The 20,194-nt window shown below is 44.3% G+C and overlaps 1 protein-coding gene across 1 annotated transcript in view; it reads right to left on the bottom strand.

Moving 5' to 3' along the window:
• LOC131944023 (echinoderm microtubule-associated protein-like CG42247) overlaps positions 1-12,037 on the bottom strand; it is a gene marked incomplete at its 3' end in the record, with an annotated part of 34,605 nt that extends 22,568 nt beyond the window's left edge. Inside the window, exons 1-3 of the mRNA XM_059304464.1 lie at positions 10,517-12,037; positions 6,799-6,975; positions 4,469-4,574 (exon numbers count right to left, since the gene is read on the bottom strand). Of these exons, the coding sequence (XP_059160447.1) occupies positions 4,469-4,574; positions 6,799-6,975; positions 10,517-11,400 (1,167 nt within the window). The remainder of the gene's footprint in view (positions 1-4,468; positions 4,575-6,798; positions 6,976-10,516) is intronic.
• Between the last annotated feature and the right edge of the window lie 8,157 nt (positions 12,038-20,194).

The raw sequence follows: 20,194 nt of genomic DNA, 5'->3' as shown, positions 1-20,194 counted from the left end.
TAACTTAGGATTAATTAAATGTAATTTAATGTGTGTAGGCTGTATACGCATAGGAATTTTTATAATTCATCTAAAAATATTTATTATGAAGTATGTAGATTGTAATTATTTTAAACTTAAGATTGGTAGCATTTAATAGAATTCTCCAGTTCACGTTTTTCATCGTGTTTTTTTTAAAATACCAATATTAAATTACCGTGAAATGGTAAGTTCTTCTGACTTGCTGCCCTCAACTCATCGCAACAATAGTTATGAATAGTTCAACCACCTTTACTGCCCACATTTATCACGCTCATTACATAACAAAACTTAGGATCAAAACAGAAAGCCGACAAGGTTGAAAGGCTGTCATTGACGCAAAACGTCAACAACACAAAATATGTTCGGACAATGCCTACTGAGGAGAGGCCAACCAATAAATAGCCTACGGCAAAATGTGCCTACATTTCTTTTATAATTAACTTTTCTACGCAATAAAGTTGAGATTGTTGTGTTAATAATCTTAGAGTATTTTTACTTACAATTGTTATAAATCATAATGCTTTTAACGTCTATAAATAATTTATGCTATAAAAAAATACAACCCACAACAATAAACATACAAATTTTACAATTCTTAACAAATTAATAAAAATATTTCTAAAAAGATTTTTGTGACTTTTTTTCTGTGACTTAAATTCTGTGACTTTATTTCTGTGACTTTTTTTCCGATAAAATGTTTCCACTGTGACTTTTTTTCTGTGTTTTTTTTCCTGTGACTTTTTTTTTTCGTTCACCAACCCACCACCCCACCATCCCACCCCCACCCCGTGATGTAGCGGGTATGGAGTTGATTAATGCGCGATACAAAAATGACGTCACACAACTATTAAAAAGTTTCCACTTCTAGACAATTCAAATATTCCCAACCCTTTTGGACAACCAGCTGTATGACAACCAGCTGTCTGACAACCAGCTAGTTGACAACCAGCTAGTTGACAATGTAACCGTAGACCAAGGATATTCTCAATGTTTTCTAATATTTTGCAGTTACATTAAAACATGTGAATATGAAATCTTGATGGCGTGTTTTATATTACTTTCGTACATTTGTGATATTCTTTGTGATAATATTTTAGATATGTTAAAAATAAAAAAATAAACAGCCTACCCAAAATCGATTTATTTTAGTCATCACGCAGCTACCAACATCAAACCAAGAGATGATGACGTTCAATCATTGGTAGCAATCATTAGAGATAGCCGATCATACCCAGGGGTGATTTGAGATTTGTAACACAACATTTTCCACCACCCCTATCGCTAGTTGGGAGACACGTTCAAATGACTTGGAGAAAATATTCACCGGAAGTGTGCAACAAAACTAATGGTGGTGCCTTGTAACAAACAGCCAATCAGAGATTGTTTTACACAAGCGACAGGGTAGTAAATGAGAGGGTAACTTGTCGGCCATGCAAGTGTAAACAGAAGGGTAGCCTTTAAGTAAATAGGTAGGGTGTTTGCAGGTGACAGGGTGTGATCTACCTGTACAGGTGAGGTGTTTACAGGTGACAGGGTGTGACGGTGTATACAGGTGACAGGGTGTGACCTACCTGTACAGGTAAGGTATGTACAGGTGACAGGGTGTGACCTACCTGTACAGGTAAGGTATGTACAGGTGACAGGGTGTGACCTACCTGTACAGGTAAAGTATATACAGGTGACAGGGTGTGACCTATCTGTACAGGTAAAGTATGTACAGGTGACAGGGTGTGACCTATCTGTACAGGTAAAGTATATACAGGTGACAGGGTGTGACCTATCTGTACAGGTAAAGTATGTACAGGTGACAGGGTGTGACCTATCTGTACAGGTAAAGTATATACAGGTGACATGTTGTGACCTACCTGTGTACAGGTAAGGTGTGACCTACCTGTACAGGTAAGTTATGTACAGGTGACAGGGTGTGACCTACCTGTACAGGTAAGGTATGTACAGGTGACAGGGTGTGACCTACCTGTGTACAGGTAAGGTGTGACCTACCTGTAAACAGGTAAGGTGTGACCTACCTGTGTACAGGTAAGGTGTGACCTACCTGTGCAGGTAAGGTGTGACCTACCTGTACAGGTAAGGTATGTACAGGTGACAGGGTGTGACCTACCTGTACAGGTAAGGTATGTACAGGTGACAGGGTGTGACCTACCTGTACAGGTAAAGTATATACAGGTGACAGGGTGTGACCTATCTGTACAGGTAAAGTATGTACAGGTGACAGGGTGTGACCTATCTGTACAGGTAAAGTATATACAGGTGACAGGGTGTGACCTATCTGTACAGGTAAAGTATGTACAGGTGACAGGGTGTGACCTATCTGTACAGGTAAAGTATATACAGGTGACATGTTGTGACCTACCTGTGTACAGGTAAGGTGTGACCTACCTGTACAGGTAAGTTATGTACAGGTGACAGGGTGTGACCTACCTGTACAGGTAAGGTATGTACAGGTGACAGGGTGTGACCTACCTGTGTACAGGTAAGGTGTGACCTACCTGTAAACAGGTAAGGTGTGACCTACCTGTGTACAGGTAAGGTGTGACCTACCTGTGCAGGTAAGGTGTGACCTACCTGTACAGGTAAGGTATGTACAGGTGACAGGGTGTGACCTACCTGTACAGGTAAGTTATGTACAGGTGACAGGGTGTGACCTACCTGTACAGGTAAGGTATGTACAGGTGACAGGGTGTGACCCACCTGTACAGGTAAGTTATGTACAGGTGACAGGGTGTGACGGTGTATACAGGTGACAGGGTGTGACCTACCTGTACAGGTAAGGTATGTACAGGTGACAGGGTGTGACCCACCTGTACAGGTAAGTTATGTACAGGTGACAGGGTGTGACCTATCTGTACAGGTAAGGTATGTACAGGTGACAGGGTGTGACGGTGTATACAGGTGACAAGGTGTGACCTACCTGTACAGGTAAGGTATGTACAGGTGACAGGGTGTGACGGTGTATACAGGTGACAGGGTGTGACCTACCTGTACAGGTAAAGTATGTACAGGTGACAGGGTGTGACCTACCTGTACAGGTAAAGTATGTACAGGTGACAGGGTGTGACCTACCTGTACAGGTAAAGTATGTACAGGTGACAGGGTGTGACCTACCTGTACAGGTAAAGTATGTACAGGTGACAGGGTGTGACCTACCTGTACAGGTAAAGTATGTACAGGTGACAGGGTGTGACCTACCTGTACAGGTAAAGTATGTACAGGTGACAGGGTGTGACCTACCTGTACAGGTAAGGTATGTACAGGTGACAGGGTGTGACCTACCTGTACAGGTAAGTTGTTTACAGGTGACAGGGTGTGACCTACCTGTACAGGTAAGGTATATACAGGTGACAGGGTGTGACCCACCTGTACAGGTAAGTTATGTACAGGTGACAGGGTGTGACCTACCTGTACAGGTAAGGTATGTACAGGTGACAGGGTGTGACCTATCTGTACAGGTAAAGTATGTACAGGTGACAGGGTGTGACCTACCTGTACAGGTAAAGTATATACAGGTGACAGGGTGTGACCTACCTGTACAGGTAAGGTATGTACAGGTGACAGGGTGTGACCTACCTGTACAGGTAAGGTATATACAGGTGACAGGGTGTGACCTAGATATACAGGTAAGGTATGTACAGGTGACAGGGTGTGACCTACCTGTACAGGTAAAGTATGTACAGGTGACAGGGTGTGACCTACCTGTACAGGTAAAGTATGTACAGGTGACAGGGTGTGACCTACCTGTACAGGTAAAGTATGTACAGGTGACAGGGTGTGACCTACCTGTACAGGTAAAGTATGTACAGGTGACAGGGTGTGACCTACCTGTACAGGTAAGGTATGTACAGGTGACAGGGTGTGACCTATCTGTACAGGTAAAGTATATACAGGTGACAGGGTGTGACCTATCTGTACAGGTAAGTTATGTACAGGTGACAGGGTGTGACCTACCTGTGCAGGTAAGGTGTGACCTACCTGTACAGGTAAGGTATGTACAGGTGACAGGGTGTGACCTATCTGTACAGGTAAAGTATGTACAGGTGACAGGGTGTGACCTACCTGTACAGGTAAAGTATATACAGGTGACAGGGTGTGACCTATCTGTACAGGTAAGGTGTGACCTACCTGTAAACAGGTAAGGTGTGACCTACCTGTGTACAGGTAAGGTGTGACCTACCTGTGCAGGTAAGGTGTGACCTACCTGTACAGGTAAGGTATGTACAGGTGACAGGGTGTGACCTACCTGTACAGGTAAGGTATATACAGGTGACAGGGTGTGACCCACCTGTACAGGTAAGTTATGTACAGGTGACAGGGTGTGACCTACCTGTGCAGGTAAGGTGTGACCTACCTGTACAGGTAAGGTATGTACAGGTGACAGGGTGTGACCTACCTGTACAGGTAAGGTATGTACAGGTGACAGGGTGTGACCTACCTGTCTCCTGGACTGTCGGATCCTCTTCTGTTTGTTGAGTCTGGCATTAACTGACGTCAGACGGGCTCTCCTGGCAGCCTGCGAGACAGGGCCTCTAGGGTGATACCTGCAACAGTGGGACTTTGTTAGGGTGATACCTGCAACAGGGTGACTTTGTTAGGGTGATACCTGCAACAGTGGGACTTTGTTAGGGTGATACCTGCAAAAGTGGGACTTTGTTAGGGTGATACCTGCAACAGTGGGACTTTGTTAGGGTGATACCTGCAAAAGTGTGACTTTGTTAGGGTGATACCTGCAACAGGGTGACTTTGTTAGGGTGATACCTGCAACAGTGGGACTTTGTTAGGGTGATACCTGCAACAGGGTGACTTTGTTAGGGTGATACCTGCAACAGTGTGACTTTGTTAGGGTGATACCTGCAACAGTGTGACTTTGTTAGGGTGATACCTGCAACAGGGTGACTTTGTTAGGGTGATACCTGCAACAGTGTGACTTTGTTAGGGTGATACCTGCAACAGAGTGACTTTGTTAGGGTGATACCTGCAACAGTGTGACTTTGTTAGGGTGATACCTGCAACAGTGTGACTTTGTTAGGGTGATACCTGCAACAGGGTGACTTTGTTAGGGTGATACCTGCAACAGTGTGACTTTGTTAGGGTGATACCTGCAACAGTGGGACTTTGTTAGGGTGATACCTGCAACAGTGTGACTTTGTTAGGGTGATACCTGCAACAGGGTGACTTTGTTAGGGTGATACCTGCAACAGGGTGACTTTGTTAGGGTGATACCTGCAACAGTGGGACTTTGTTAGGGTGATACCTGCAAGAGGGTGACTTTGTTAGGGTGATACCTGCAACAAGCGGACTATCTTGGCTAAAACGTTTGAGGTAGTGTCAACAGAATGGTGTATTTTTACCCAGAACACTTTATCTAATCTAGTTAAAGTAACACTATTAATGTAAGGGTTAAGGGACAGTGTGGATATTGTATCAGCACTTAAATTATGTTTATTTAATGATAGCTTCGTCCAAATATTTTAAAATAGATTGCAGCTATTGTTGCAAGTACCACATTTACACAGGTCAGATATTTTATCTACCTTTATACTTCAATCAGCTTTTTATTGGTTCTTCCCCTTATGGCAGCTATTTTCTCGGTTACTCCTCTTAGCTAAACTAATTTATCGGTTGTTTCCCTTCCTCCAGATACCGTATCAGTTATTCCCAGTTTACAACTTAATGTTGATACTAAATACCAGAGGCGTAGCGACCCTTCCCGGCGCCCGGGTACAAACTTTCAATTTGGCGCCCCCTGGGAGCAAATGTTCAATTTGCACCCCCCCCCCCCCAAACTTTCGATTTGCACCCCCCCCCCACCCGCAAACTATTTTTAAATAAAAAATGCAGCTAAAATGACATTTTCATTTGTTTTTACAACCCAGTTTGGCGCCCCCTAAGGTCGGCGCTCGAGGACATATGTACCCTCGTGCCCCCCCCCCCCCCCCCCCATCGCTACGCCTCTGCTAAATGCAGGCAACTTTATGTTGATACTAAATACAGGGAACTTTATGTTGATACTAAATACAGGCAACTTTATGATGATACTAAATACAGGCAACTTTATGATGATACTAAATACAGGCAACTTTATGTTGATGCATGTTGATGTGATATTGTGTTCTCGTATACCAACAAGCGTTACGATTCGTCCCGCCTACTCAATAATATTTGTCTGTCCCTCTGTTTTGTCTTGGTGTTGTTAACATTTCTTCTAGCCGAGACACAGTCACTAGCCTTTACTCGCTTTACTGCAGTTATGTCCCCTTCACTATCTTCTCCAGCTCACCAAAGCTATTTTGTCGGTTATGCCCCTTCGTAATATTTTTTATCGCGTATACTACAATGTAAGGGTTTGTTGTTTTTTTTTTAAAAAATTTTAAATTTATTTATTTATTTTTTTTTTTTTGCGGGCTGTTCCATTCACCTCATATCACATTTGTTGCATTCCAGTATTAAACAGGGTTTCTTTCTGACATTTTTCTCCTTGGATGTACTTGAATTATCCAGGGGGGCAGACAATAGTTCAAGTATTTTCTATATCAATGCAATTTGTTTTCTAATTCGTGCGAGGATCGTTGGACAAGCTCCATCTTCCCTCCTCTTTCAGGAGAAATGTATGAAAGAAACCCTCTGTTTACCACATCGGCCACTGACCCCTGACCCATGACTCCTGACCCCACCTACCTCACACATCGGCCACTGACCCCTGACCCCGCCTACCTCACACATCGGCTACTGACCCCTAACCCCTAACCCCTGACCCCCGCCTACCTCATGGTGTTGAGCACATCATCACTGCTGTTGTAGCTAGTCGAGTCGTCGAACTGACGCTGCCGGACGTGACGTAACGCGTGGTGTCGAGGGCCGGTCATCTCATTCACATCGTCCTCATCCTCGTCGTCTTCATCGTCGCCGACTTGTCGAATCTCGTCACTCGTTTCTGATTGGCTGAGGGGGCAGGAGGGGGGGGGTACAAGAGTACAGGTGATATACGTGACAAGCAGACATACAAACATACTGACACACACACTGACACACACACTGACACACACGCTGACACATACACTGACACACACGCTGACACACACGCTGACACACACACTGATAAAACAGACAGACACACAAACATACTGACATACAAACATGCCGACACACACTGACACACAGATAAAACAGACAGACACAAACATATAGACATTCAAATTGAAACACATACAGACAAACCGACACACAGACACACAAACTGACACACATACAAACATACAGACTAACAGACAGACAAATGTACAGACACAGTGCTTATCGATGACTGTCAATTGAAAAAAGCTATGACCCCTCTAGAGTCGACTACATCCACTTCTTGATATTTACTCACGATGAAACACAGTTTTAAAAAAATTCAAGGAAAGTACTGCATATGTTGTTTAAAACAATTTTAGTGAGTTTTTAGTTATTTAAATAGTAGTTGTTTTATTAAGCTTTTTTAAAAAAAAATTTATTTTCTCCTTTTTAGTCCATATTTATGTAAGAGCTTATTATTCAAAAGATTTTTATTCTTTTTATTTTCCACTTTCGTTAAAAAACTAAAATTGAGTGAAGAATAATGTAACAGTACGTAAAGCAAACGATGGAGGGGGGGGGGTGTAACTCAGTGACCTGCTGGACACTGGTCATAAGGTGGAGCCTTGATGTTTGGGGTAGGGTTAGGGTTATAATCACAGATACGGCTTAGAGTGAAGGTTAAAGGTCAGAGTGAAGGTTAAAGGTCAGAGTGAAGGTTGAAGGTCAGAGTGAAGGTTAAAGGTCAGCGTGAAGGTTAAAGGTCAGAGTGGAGGTTGAAGGTCAGAGTGGAGGTTGAAGGTCAGAGTGAAGATCGAAGATCAGAGTGAAGGTTAAAGGTCAGCGTGAAGGTTAAAGGTCAGAGTGAAGGTTGGAGGTCAGAGTGAACGTTGAAGGTCAGAGTTAACGTTGAAGGTCAGAGTAAGGGTTAAAGGTCAGAGTGAAGGTTGAAGGTCAGAGTGAAGGTTAAAGGTCAGAGTGAAGGTTGAAGGTCAGAGTGAAGGTTGAAGGTCAGAGTGAAGATTGAAGGTCAGAGTGAAGGTTAAAGGTCGGCAGGAAATTGAAGATGTTCCATTGGCGCGAAAAAAACGAGTGAACATAACATGAACACAACGACGTGAACACAACGACGTGAACACAACGACGTGAACACAGCGACGTGAACACAGCGACGTGAACACAACGACGTGAACACAACGACGTGAACACAACGACGTGAACACGACTACGTGTAAGATTTAAACCATCTCTAATAACTGATATTTGAAGAGGCCACTAGCAAAACCTGCTAAATTTACTCTTTAAAAATAATAAAGTGACATGTCAAGTATTACACTTTTTTTCATTCAGAAATGTAAACATTAAAGCATTTACCCTCCATATCATGTCCATGTTCCAACATCAGGTAAAGTTGTATCCCCAACATTTTAATCAAGCTAACATCTTTTTATACATTAACAATTTATACATTAACAATGCCTTTAATTGAAAATTGTAGAAATTCACACCAGTGCCGGCGTGTATTAGCGCCCTTGGCAAAACTTATTAAAATGCCCCCTCCCCCTCAATTTTTTTCGGATATATATATATATATATATATATATATATATATATATATATATATATATATATATATATATATATATATATATATATATATATATATATATATATATATATATATATATATATATATATATATATATATATATATATATATATATATATATATATCAACAATTAATTAAGTTTGAAAATCTAAATCTCTTCCTGGTATACGAAATTTCTAAAGTGAGAGAAAATGAGACTTAGCCCTATTTAAAAATCAAAATTGCACAGGCACAGTCCCAAAGGGGGCGCCGAATACGGCAGATAATAATATCAAAAGCTCATTACTGTATTATATACAGTCGAAATAAAGAATGTTGACTGCAACTTGGCATTATTTAAATGTTTTTACATCAATTGTTTGGCACCAAAATAAAAGGCAAAGTGACTGGTAAAAAGCGCCCCAACATTGCCTAGTGAGGGAGGTTGGGGGGGGGGGCGCATTATCACCAAGCGAATAAAAATAATAAATATGCCTAATTTGAAGATGGGGCGCAAAATTTAAAGTTCATCTCGGGCATCGAAATAGATCGCCACGCCTTTGTATATTACTCTAAAGTTTAAAGTTGGTATAATGTTATCAAAGTTATTCATTATTAGGTACTTTTTACTATTGGAAATTACACATTTTTACCCCCCCCCCCCCATGGATAGCGCCCTAGGCGACTGCTTAGTTCGCCTTATAGGTAGCGCCGACCCTGATTCCCACATAGCAGGCAGCGCAGGGTATATGATGCTAAATGAGCATATAAGGTACTTAAAATGCTAGTGCAGGGCCTGGCCGGTACGGCTAGTCACTATATACATTAATCACGATATATTTTTATACTAGACTAATCATGATAATAACCGTAATTACAGCACAGATTAACCACTATAACTACCACAGAAATTAATATTAATTTAAAAAAAAACACATACAAACATTAGCGAAAACCAAGCCAAAATCCTTAAACAATAAGATAAAGAAGATAAATGATATTTAGAAAAACACTTGCAGATGTACCGGTCACTCGAGTTTGTTGTGCCGTCTACTGCTGAGTGAGATCAGTCACACAACCCCCCAACACACGGAACTTTCTAGACTGGCTAGGTGCTACACATGATGGATATCTCTACCACAACCCCCCAACACACGGAAATTTCTAGACTGGCTAGGTGCTACACATGATGGATATCTCTACCACAACCCCTAAGATGGCTAACCTGATTAATTCCGTGACAGTGTATCGATAACCGCCGACAAAGATCGATTTTTTAAAAATACAAACATCGACTCTCTGACACAAACACAAACCTACACAAACACAAACCAACCAACACACAAAGCCACACAAACCAACCAACACACAAAGCCACAAAAGCTATTGGCCGTGCCATTGTTTCAAAGGACGAATATCAATATTTAATCAGCTCAACATGAAAGAAATTCTGATCCTAGCGCCCCTTTAAAGTTAGCCACAATCTATAGAGGAATATTGTTACGTTTATTGTACCTGTTGGCACGTGGAATATGACGTGTAATTGTTAGCGGTAAAATGTGGATTCTACGTACACGTGAAGTATGACGTTAGCGGTTAAAAAGTTGTGTGAATATGGTGTCTGTGTACACGTGAAAGATGTGAGTACATGTATGTGTACTTGTCTGTTGTATGGAAGAGTGGTCTAGTGGTAGAGCGTTCAACCACTGCCGCCAATATTCAATTAGTTCCCGATTTACCTCTCCTTATAAACTCTAATCTACTTAAATCAAGTGATATGAAGCAATCAGTGTGTACTCTAATTAACCTAATTAACCTAATGAATCAATCAAACAACTGACCTGTCATTATAGTGGCCACGTCTAGCGTCTAGAAGCTTCTCGGCCCTGTTGAGTATCGATGCCCTTTTGATCATGTTGTATCGATCTACCTGGAACTTGTACCCGGGGCCCATGACCTTGAAGTCGGGGCTGGTGGCCCCAGGGACACGGTGGGTGGAGATCTTGGCCGAGGGGTGGATCAGGAAGGTCCGGCTCTTGCCGCCGGTGTACACGTCATACTGGTCAGCCGTCTCGTCGGTCCGGTGCGTCTCCTGCCCGCTGTCCTCCATCACGGTGCTCAGCTGCGACTGGTTGGTGTAGCGGTCGTAGTCGATCTGTGCCATGGCGTACATGGTGGACGGCTGCTCCACCACCTCCACCGGGTCGTACGCCCGGTGGATCCGTTTGGGGAACGAGTGTTTTTTCGACCTGACGGATTGGGGGTTGGTTTTGTTAGGGTCAATGACCTGACCGGAAGAAGTCCGCTGGGTCAGGTTGTCCGAGTCGTAGTCAGTCACGTGATAAATGAACTGTTGACTAGCGTTAATGCTGTTCTGGTGGCGTACGTCGTCTTGGCCCGACCCCCCGACCCCTGCAGGGGTCCGCCCCTCCCCCGCAGGGGTCCGCCTGCTGTGGGAGTGGATGCTGGGGGTCATGTTGGCCTTGAAGCTGGTCACCGTGGGGTCGTACTCCTGCTTGTACAGGTCGCGCTCGATGGCGCTCTTGTCGATGGGATACACATCAGAGTTCGACCTTGACCCGTACGCCGGCTGACCGTCCAAGGTCACGTCAGGCTCGTCCTCGTCGTCCGTCCGGTCAAGGACGATGACCTTGAGGCCCGTGTCCTCGCCGTAACCGTTGGTGCCATCCGACAGCGGTAGGCCGGGCGGCCCGGCGTGGTCCATGACGTCACTCCCGGGGTCAAGGTTGTGGCTTACCACCGGGTGGCTGTTCTTAAAGGGGTCAAGGTTAGGCGGGAGGGCGTAGTTGGTGTGGTCTCTACCGAACTTCCTCCTCCTGCTGGGGGAGGTGGAGGTGGTGAATGCACTCTGACCGCTCCTGTCGGTGACGTCACCGTATCCCGAGATGGTACCGCCGTTGTCCGTGTAGGTCGTGTCGATTATCCTGGAATCAAACTGGTATGGATTGCCGCTGGTGTATCCACTGCTGGGGTATCCATTGGTATCCACGGCGTAGTTTGTGGGGTGTGTGCTAGCAGTGTAGACACCTTCTATGTGGTGTTCGTTGTTGGTGTGGTGACCTGTGTGGGTGGTGGGGTACCCGCTAGCCGTGGTGGGGTACCCGGTTGTTGTGGTGGGGTACCCGGTTGTTGTGGTGGGGTACCCGCTTGTTGTGGTGGGGTACCCAACTGAAGCGTTAGGGTACCTTGAGTCTGGTTTCGTGTGATACGGCCCGGCTGTAGAGAAGCCGGTTCCAGCGCTGTGCTGGTAAATATCAGTCACGTGACCGTTAGACCCCAGGGGAGGGTGCGTGTCTTGTCTCGTGCCCCCACCGTCGTACTGGCTGCTGGGGTGGTCCAGTGGTCTCTGGTTGCCCCACTGGTCGGGGTGGCGCGACTGGGTGGCCGCACCCATCAGGTCAGAGTTCGAGTACGGGTGAGGGTCGTCATAGTACATCCCCGGGGGGTCGTGTCTGGCCAGCTCAGCCCTCGCCTGCGCCTCGGCTTGCGCGTGAGCCTGCGCCTGAAACAAATGTCAAGGGCGCAAATTAATTACATTAATTAAAATAATTGAGTAACAGTTAACACATAACGTTACCTTGTAGCACCTGTCTACTCAGCAGTAATGGGTACCTTGTACATCTAAGGGTGACAAAACTCAGATAATTCCAGTCTTTATCATATCCCTTTAGAACATAGGCCTGCGATCATTGAATTAGTTAAGTGATATATAAATCCAGTGCTGTTATATCGATGTATTACTCAAAGATCAGATCAATGACCGAAACAGAGAGAGCCATTTGCATGGGGTGTTAAACCACACTCGCCATTACAAGAAAACTACTGCGTCATTAAGCTCATATACACGTCAAGTTTCTGACGCTGCATCTAAAGGGTTAAGACAGGTTGACAGCATCTTAAGACGAGGTAAAAACTTAACTTTCACATGAAGACACCCTGCCACCAGACACCCTGCCACCAGACACCCTGCCACCAGACACCCTGCCACCAGACACCCTGCCACCAGACACACTGCCACCAGACACCCTGCCACCAGACACCCTGCCACCAGACACACTGCCACCAGACACCCTGCCACCAGACACCCTGCCACCAGACACCCTGCCACCAGACACACTGCCACCAGACACCCTGCCACCAGACACCCTGCCACCAGACACCCTGCCACCAGACACCCTGCCACCAGACACCCTGCCACCAGACACCCTGCCACCAGACACCCTGCCACCAGACACACTGCCACCAGACACCCTGCCACCAGACACCCTGCCACCAGACACCCTGCCACCAGACACCCTGCCACCAGACACCCTGCCACCAGACACCCTGCCACCAGACACCCTGCCACCAGACACCCTGCCACCAGACACCCTGCCACCAGACACCCTGCCACCAGACACCCTGCCACCAGAAACCCTCCCACCATACACCCTGCCACCACCTGACGTTACCTGTGAAGTAACAACTGTCGCCTGGACGTCATTTCCTGAATGTACGTCATCACTCGCGCTTAGAGTTCTGTAACTCCCACCACTGCTACTATCTCTAGAAGTTTCCTCACGAGTCGTGCTATTTTTAGTAACATCGCTCAGTGGTTCTATAACTCTATTACTTTGTGTATCTTCACTAATATTTGAACTTTGACCCGAACTGTTTTGAATGTTCTCCACTAAAGTTTCGTTAGACCCGACGTTTGGGCAAGGGGTGGCTGCATCTCTCTGATTTATCGAAAGTTCCTGAGGTTTTGTGCTCGATAGTTCCTGAGGTTTTGTGCTCGATAGTTCCTGAGGTTTTGTGCTCGATAGTTCCTGAGGTTTTGTGCTCGATAGTTCCTGAGGTTTTGTGCTCGATAGTTCCTGAGGTTTTGTGCTCGATAGTTCCTGAGGTTTTGTTTCTTGTGCTGTGGTCCGAACAAAGACCTCCGCTACAGATTCCATTACCGGGAGCATGTGTGTATTGTGGACTTGCATGTCGGTTTCTGCGTCTTGTCCAGATGGCGCATGTTCTTTAATCTGATAATCTGATTGGCTAAGACTCTCAGACGAATTGTCGGTTAGGAAGCAGGTCCCTTTCATATCACGTGTATTACCTGTCATATCCTGCCTACTACCTGTCATATCCTGCCTACTACCTGTCATATCCTGCCTACTACCTGTCATATCCTGGTTATTACCTGTCATATCCTGCATACTACCTGTCATATCCTGCCTACTACCTGTCAGTTCCTGCTCCTGCATGCTCCCTGTATAACCGAGCCTATACCGACGCAGGACATCCAACTCGTGGTTCAACTTTTGTTTAAAATCTTGAAGAAAAATTCTAAAATTTGATAACGCTGCGTCATAGTCGTCTGTAGAGATGTCACTTCCGTCTACATGCAAGGTACTTCCGGCATCGTAGGTCACAGTTCCGGCATCGTAGGTCACACTTCCGGCAGTTTTGCTCTGTTCAGTTGTGACAGTTGGACGACCCCGAGCTTTTAGATGCTGTACCGCCTTCAGTAAGATGGTTTTCTTAACTAACTGTCTGAGGTCATCACGTGACCTGTCTGAGTTGGTTGGCGCTTTTGTGGGAGGGGATGTTGGTGGTGGGTTTTTGGGTGGGGAGGTTGGTGGTGGGTTTTTGGGTGGGGAGGTTGGTGGTGGGTTTTTGGGTGGGGAGGTTGGTGGTGGGTTTTTGGGAGGGGAGGTTGGTGGTGGGTTTTTGGGTGGGGAGGTTGGTGGTGGGTTTTTGGGTGGGGAGGTTGGTGGTGGGTTTTTGGGTGGGGAGGTTGGTGGTGAGTTTTTGGGAGGGGAGGTTGGTGGTGGGTGTTTAGGAGGGGATGTTGGTGGTGGGTTTTTGGGTGGGGAGGTTGGTGGTGGGTGTTTAGGAGGGGATGTTGGTGGTGGGTTTTTGGGTGGGGAGGTTGGTGGTTGGTGTTTAGGAGGGGATGTTGTTGGTGGTGGTTTTTTTGGAGGGGATGTTGTTGTTGGTGGTCGGTTTTTGGGAGGGTTTGGTGGTCGTGTATTTTTGAATGTCGATGTTGTTGTAGCCCCTAGACCAAAGGTTGATGTTGTAGCCCCCACCGTGTCTGTCAGTCTGCCAGAGACACGAGGTTTGGTCCCAGGACTTTTAAAGCGACGTCTGCTCCTGACGTCACGACCAGATCTGTCTCCAACATCAGCTGCCCGTGTTCTGTTGGTAGCACGCACGTCTTTGTAGAGCTCGCTAGTTTTCATAGTCCCCACATATATAGCCTCCATATCACAGTAGTTTTAGTATAATGGTCTCTACATTAGTTTTAGTATAATGGCCACAATATCACCATACTTTTAGTATAATGGCCACAATATCACAGTAGTTTTAGTATAATGGCCACAATATCACAATAGTTTTAGTATAATGGCCACAATATCACAATAATTTTAGTATAATGGCCACAATATCACAGTAGTTTTAGTATAATGGCCACAATATCACCATACTTTTAGTATAATGGCCACAATATCACAATAGTTTTTGTAAAAATGTTTTCCTATTCCCCACATAAATATCAAACACATGTGGAGATTTCCGAGATACTATCAGCAAAGAAATCCCGTGTTTGAATGTAAACATGCACGATATGAAGTGTTGAACTAGGTGGTATTTCTTACGAGGTTATCTGAACGTTTTGCCATCAAATAAATTATCTTTATATCTGTCACTTGTTCAGCTACCATGAGACATCTGACTAACCCCGACATGACAACATGTAAACAACAACCATATCCTGAGTGACAGAAATAAAACAGTTGCTAAAATAACAATACGATTCTCAAGCCGATAAAAGTACACAAGTATTCCGTTACAATTTAACAGCACGGTGAAGATTTCTTGAAAACGAACGTCTCTAGCAAGTGCAAGTTTTGTGTCAAGTCCTCTGAATTTAGAAAATTAACGTCTCTAGCAAGTGTTGTGTCAAATCCTCTGAATTAAGAAAATGAACGTCTCTAGCAAGTGTTGTATCAAATCCTCTGAATTAAGAAAATGAACGTCTCTAGCAAGTGTTGTATCAAATCCTCTGAATTAAGAAAATGAACGTCTCTAGCAAGTGTTGTGTCAAATCCTCTGAATTAAGAAAATGAATGTCTCTAGCAAGTGTTGTGTCAAATCCTCTGAATTAAGAACGTCTCTAGCAAGTGTTGTGTCAAATCCTCTGAATTAAGAAAATGAACGTCTCTAGCAAGTGTTGTGTCAAATCCTCTGATTAAGAAAATGAACGTCTCTAGCAAGTGTTGTGTCAAATCCTCTGAATTAAGAAAATGAACGTCTCTAGCAAGTTATGTGTCAAATCCTCTGAATTAAGAAAATGAACGTCTCTAGCAAGTGTTGTGTCAAATCCTCTGAATTAAGAAAATGAACGTCTCTAGCAAGTGTTGTGTCAAGTCCTCTGAATTAAGAAAATGAACGTCTCTAGCAAGTGTTGTATCAAATCCTCTGAAGAAAATGAACGTCTCTAGCAAGTGTTGTGTCAAATCCTCTGAAGAAAATGAACGTCTCTAGCAAGTGTTGTGTCAAATCCTCTGAATTAAGAAAATGAACGTCTTTAGCAAGTGTTGTATCAAATCCTCTGAAGAAAATGAACGTCTCTAGCAAGTGTTGTATCAAATCCTCTGAAGAAAATGAACGTCTCTAGCAAGTGTTGTATCAAATCCTCTGAAGAAAATGAACGTCTCTAGCAAGTGTTGTGTCAAATCCTCTGAAGAAAATGAACGTCTCTAGCAAGTGTTGTGTAAAATCCTCTGAATTAAGAAAATGAACGTCTCTAGCAAGTGTTGTGTCAAATCCTCTGATTAAGAAAATGAACGTCTCTAGCAAGTGTTGTGTCAAATCCTCTGATTAAGAAAATGAACGTCTCTAGCAAGTGTTGTGTCAAATCCTCTGAAGAAAATGAACGTCTCTAGCAAGTGTTGTATCAAATCCTCTGATTAAGAAAATGAACGTCTCTAGCAAGTGTTGTGTCAAATCCTCTGAATTAAGAAAATGAACGTCTCTAGCAAGTGTTGTGTCAAATCCTCTGATTAAGAAAATGAACGTCTCTAGCAAGTGTTGTATCAAATCCTCTGAAGAAAATGAACGTCTCTAGCAAGTGTTGTATCAAATCCTCTGAAGAAAATGAACGTCTCTAGCAAGTGTTGTATCAAATCCTCTGAAGAAAATGAACGTCTCTAGCAAGTGTTGTGTCAAATCCTCTGAAGAAAATGAACGTCTCTAGCAAGTGTTGTGTCAAATCCTCTGAAGAAAATGAACGTCTCTAGCAAGTGTTGTGTAAAATCCTCTGAATTAAGAAAATGAACGTCTCTAGCAAGTGTTGTGTCAAATCCTCTGATTAAGAAAATGAACGTCTCTAGCAAGTGTTGTGTCAAATCCTCTGATTAAGAAAATGAACGTCTCTAGCAAGTGTTGTGTCAAATCCTCTGATTAAGAAAATGAACGTCTCTAGCAAGTGTTGTATCAAATCCTCTGAAGAAAATGAACGTCTCTAGCAAGTGTTGTATCAAATCCTCTGAAGAAAATGAACGTCTCTAGCAAGTGTTGTATCAAATCCTCTGAAGAAAATGAACGTCTCTAGCAAGTGTTGTGTCAAATCCTCTGAAGAAAATGAACGTCTCTAGCAAGTGTTGTGTCAAATCCTCTGAAGAAAATGAACGTCTCTAGCAAGTGTTGTGTAAAATCCTCTGAATTAAGAAAATGAACGTCTCTAGCAAGTGTTGTGTCAAATCCTCTGATTAAGAAAATGAACGTCTCTAGCAAGTGTTGTGTCAAATCCTCTGATTAAGAAAATGAACGTCTCTAGCAAGTGTTGTGTCAAATCCTCTGATTAAGAAAATGAACGTCTCTAGCAAGTGTTGTGTCAAATCCTCTGATTAAGAAAATGAACGTCTCTAGCAAGTGTTGTGTCAAATTCTCTGAACATTGAAAGCACTGCTGAAAGCTGAGGCTCATAAAGCACACGTCATCAAACACGTGACCTCGCAGACGTCACTCAAGTTCCACCCTGGTGCCATTGTTCTGGTAGAAAATATGACCCCACCCCCGGGAACCAGTGAGAATCAACAGACAGGCGGGGTGGGGCAGGGGGGGGAGGGGGTAGGATTTCATTAACTGGCACATTTCCCCGACCGGAAGAATTAGATTTCCAGATCAGAAGGTTCGTCAATGGTCAGATACACAATCTAACAGTGGGGTGGGGAGGGAAGGGGGTGGGGGGAAGGACTTGATTAGGTGGACAAACAGAGTGGGACTTAATTAAGTTGGGGTGAGAAGGGGGCGTCTGACGTTAGGTAAAAATTGTCAACTCCAGGTGAATATTTCTGCACCAAGTGAGAACGTGAACACCGTTTAAGAATGCGTACAACCACATATAGTTACACTATGTAAAGAGTGTGTACACATATATACGTGTATCTATAGAATGTACACACCCATCTACAACGTAGAGTAGAGAAAATAATCCCTTCACATTTGTACATGTGTTTTTTTTTCTGTCCTTTCTCCAATAAAAGTTTCAAACATTTGATGACGTGAAAACACAAACCTCGTTAAATTAAAACAAAATATTTTAACACCATAAACCTAACTGTATGAGATTAAACCAAGAATTGGTAGTTGTCGTCCGTTGGTCAACTCGATTTATCGATCTCATTTCACGATATTTGTTCTCTGGTACAGCTACTCAATCAATCGGAAATACTGAAACTAAAAACTGATTAGTTAATCAAGGCGGAATCTGTCTTAATCTAATCACCGGAGCTGTTCCACACAAACTTTACACCACAGAAATGGACGCAGGTTTGAAATACGTTTCTTGTATCTCGGCCAATCGAATACAGAATAAGAACACAAGACAGTATCGATACTGCCCTCAGATGGGTCACTATACATTATCGATACTGCCCTCAGATGGGTCACTAGACCATGCTTGTGGAGGTTTCTCTGGGAGATATCTTCCAACCCACGGTACAACCCACGCTCCGACCCACGCTCCAACCCACGCTCCAACCCTAGCTACAACCCAGATCCACAGGAGAGATTGTTTGGGCACAAGTGATTGATGAAATCTTCGCATGTATCGGTCCCTGCAGTCATTTGATTGATGACTTGGACGAAGGACCAGAAACGGACTTAAAAAGAAAAGGTTGCAGCTAGTACTGGTGCCAGTAAAAGAATTGTATCCAAAGTTTTGGTGTCTTTTGTGTTCGATATAACGGCGGTTTTTGGTTACCTATAACGGGTGGTTTTATTTCCATTGGTATTTCTACCTATGAGTGCCTCGACACAGTGGCGTAGCGAGGTCGGGTGTCACCCGATGCGGCACTTAATGGTGTCACCCCCCAGAGGCGTAGCGACCCTTCCCGGGAACAAACTTTCAGATTTTTTATTTGCACCCCCCCCCCCCTTCAAGTTTTTCTCTATATATTTTGCTATTTTTTGCCTTGGTGTCACCCCCTAAATGGTGTCACCCGGTGCGGTCCGCACCCCACGCCCCCCCCCCCATCGCTACGCCCCTGCCTCGACATACGAGGTTATCTGAATTACGGTAATCGGGCCAGCGATTTTAGCCTTGACTTATGTGACAAATCTTCCATTGGTCTAACAATGAAAAATTTGCTCGTAAATTTCTCGTTCATGCTTTTAATACTTGTTGATAATACTTATTTGAAAGTTGTTGATGATACTTGTTTGCTACTTATTAATGATACTTGTTTGATACATGCTGTACATAAATTTCTCTGTTTTTCATTACAGTTGATTCCAAAATTGACAGACAGACGGACGGACGTACGGACGGACGGACCGACAGACAGACAGACAGACAGACAGACAGACAGACAGACAGACAGACAGACAGACAGACAGACAGACAGACAGACAGACAGACAGACGGACGGACGGACGGACGGACGGACGGACGGACGGACGGACGGACGGACGGACGGACGGACGGACGGACGGACGGACGGACGGACGGACGGACGGACGGACGGACGGACGGACGGACGGACGGACGGACGGACGGACGGACGGACGGACGGACGGACGGACGGACGGACGGACGGACGGACGGACGGACGGACGGACGGACAGACAGACAGACAGACAGACAGACAGACAGACAGACAGACAGACAGACAGACAGACAGACAGACAGACAGACAGACAGACAGACAGACAGACAGACAGACAGACAGACAGACAGACAGACAGACAGACAGACAGACAGACAGACAGACAGACAGACAGACAGACAATGTAGAATATGTAAAATATGACGATAGTTATGAACACCACCAGACATAAACACCACCAGACGCTAGCAACACCATGAGACTCTAGCTGTAAACACCAGTCTGCGAGTGTAGATCAAAACACATTTAGAGAGCCTCATCTGAAGTGTTTTGTGTTTCAGTACTCACAAGTGTGAAGTGTTTGAACCATAAACCAAACCTATCACCCAACTCATGATCCATAACCTG

The sequence above is a fragment of the Physella acuta genome, unplaced genomic scaffold (assembly GCF_028476545.2).
Source record: "Physella acuta isolate Inbredline_101_S28 unplaced genomic scaffold, ASM2847654v3 ptg000476l, whole genome shotgun sequence".
Classification (NCBI taxonomy): Eukaryota; Metazoa; Mollusca; class Gastropoda; family Physidae; genus Physella; species Physella acuta.
Note: the sequence above shows the minus strand (reverse complement) of the source record. Positions and strands in the feature narration are given on the sequence as shown.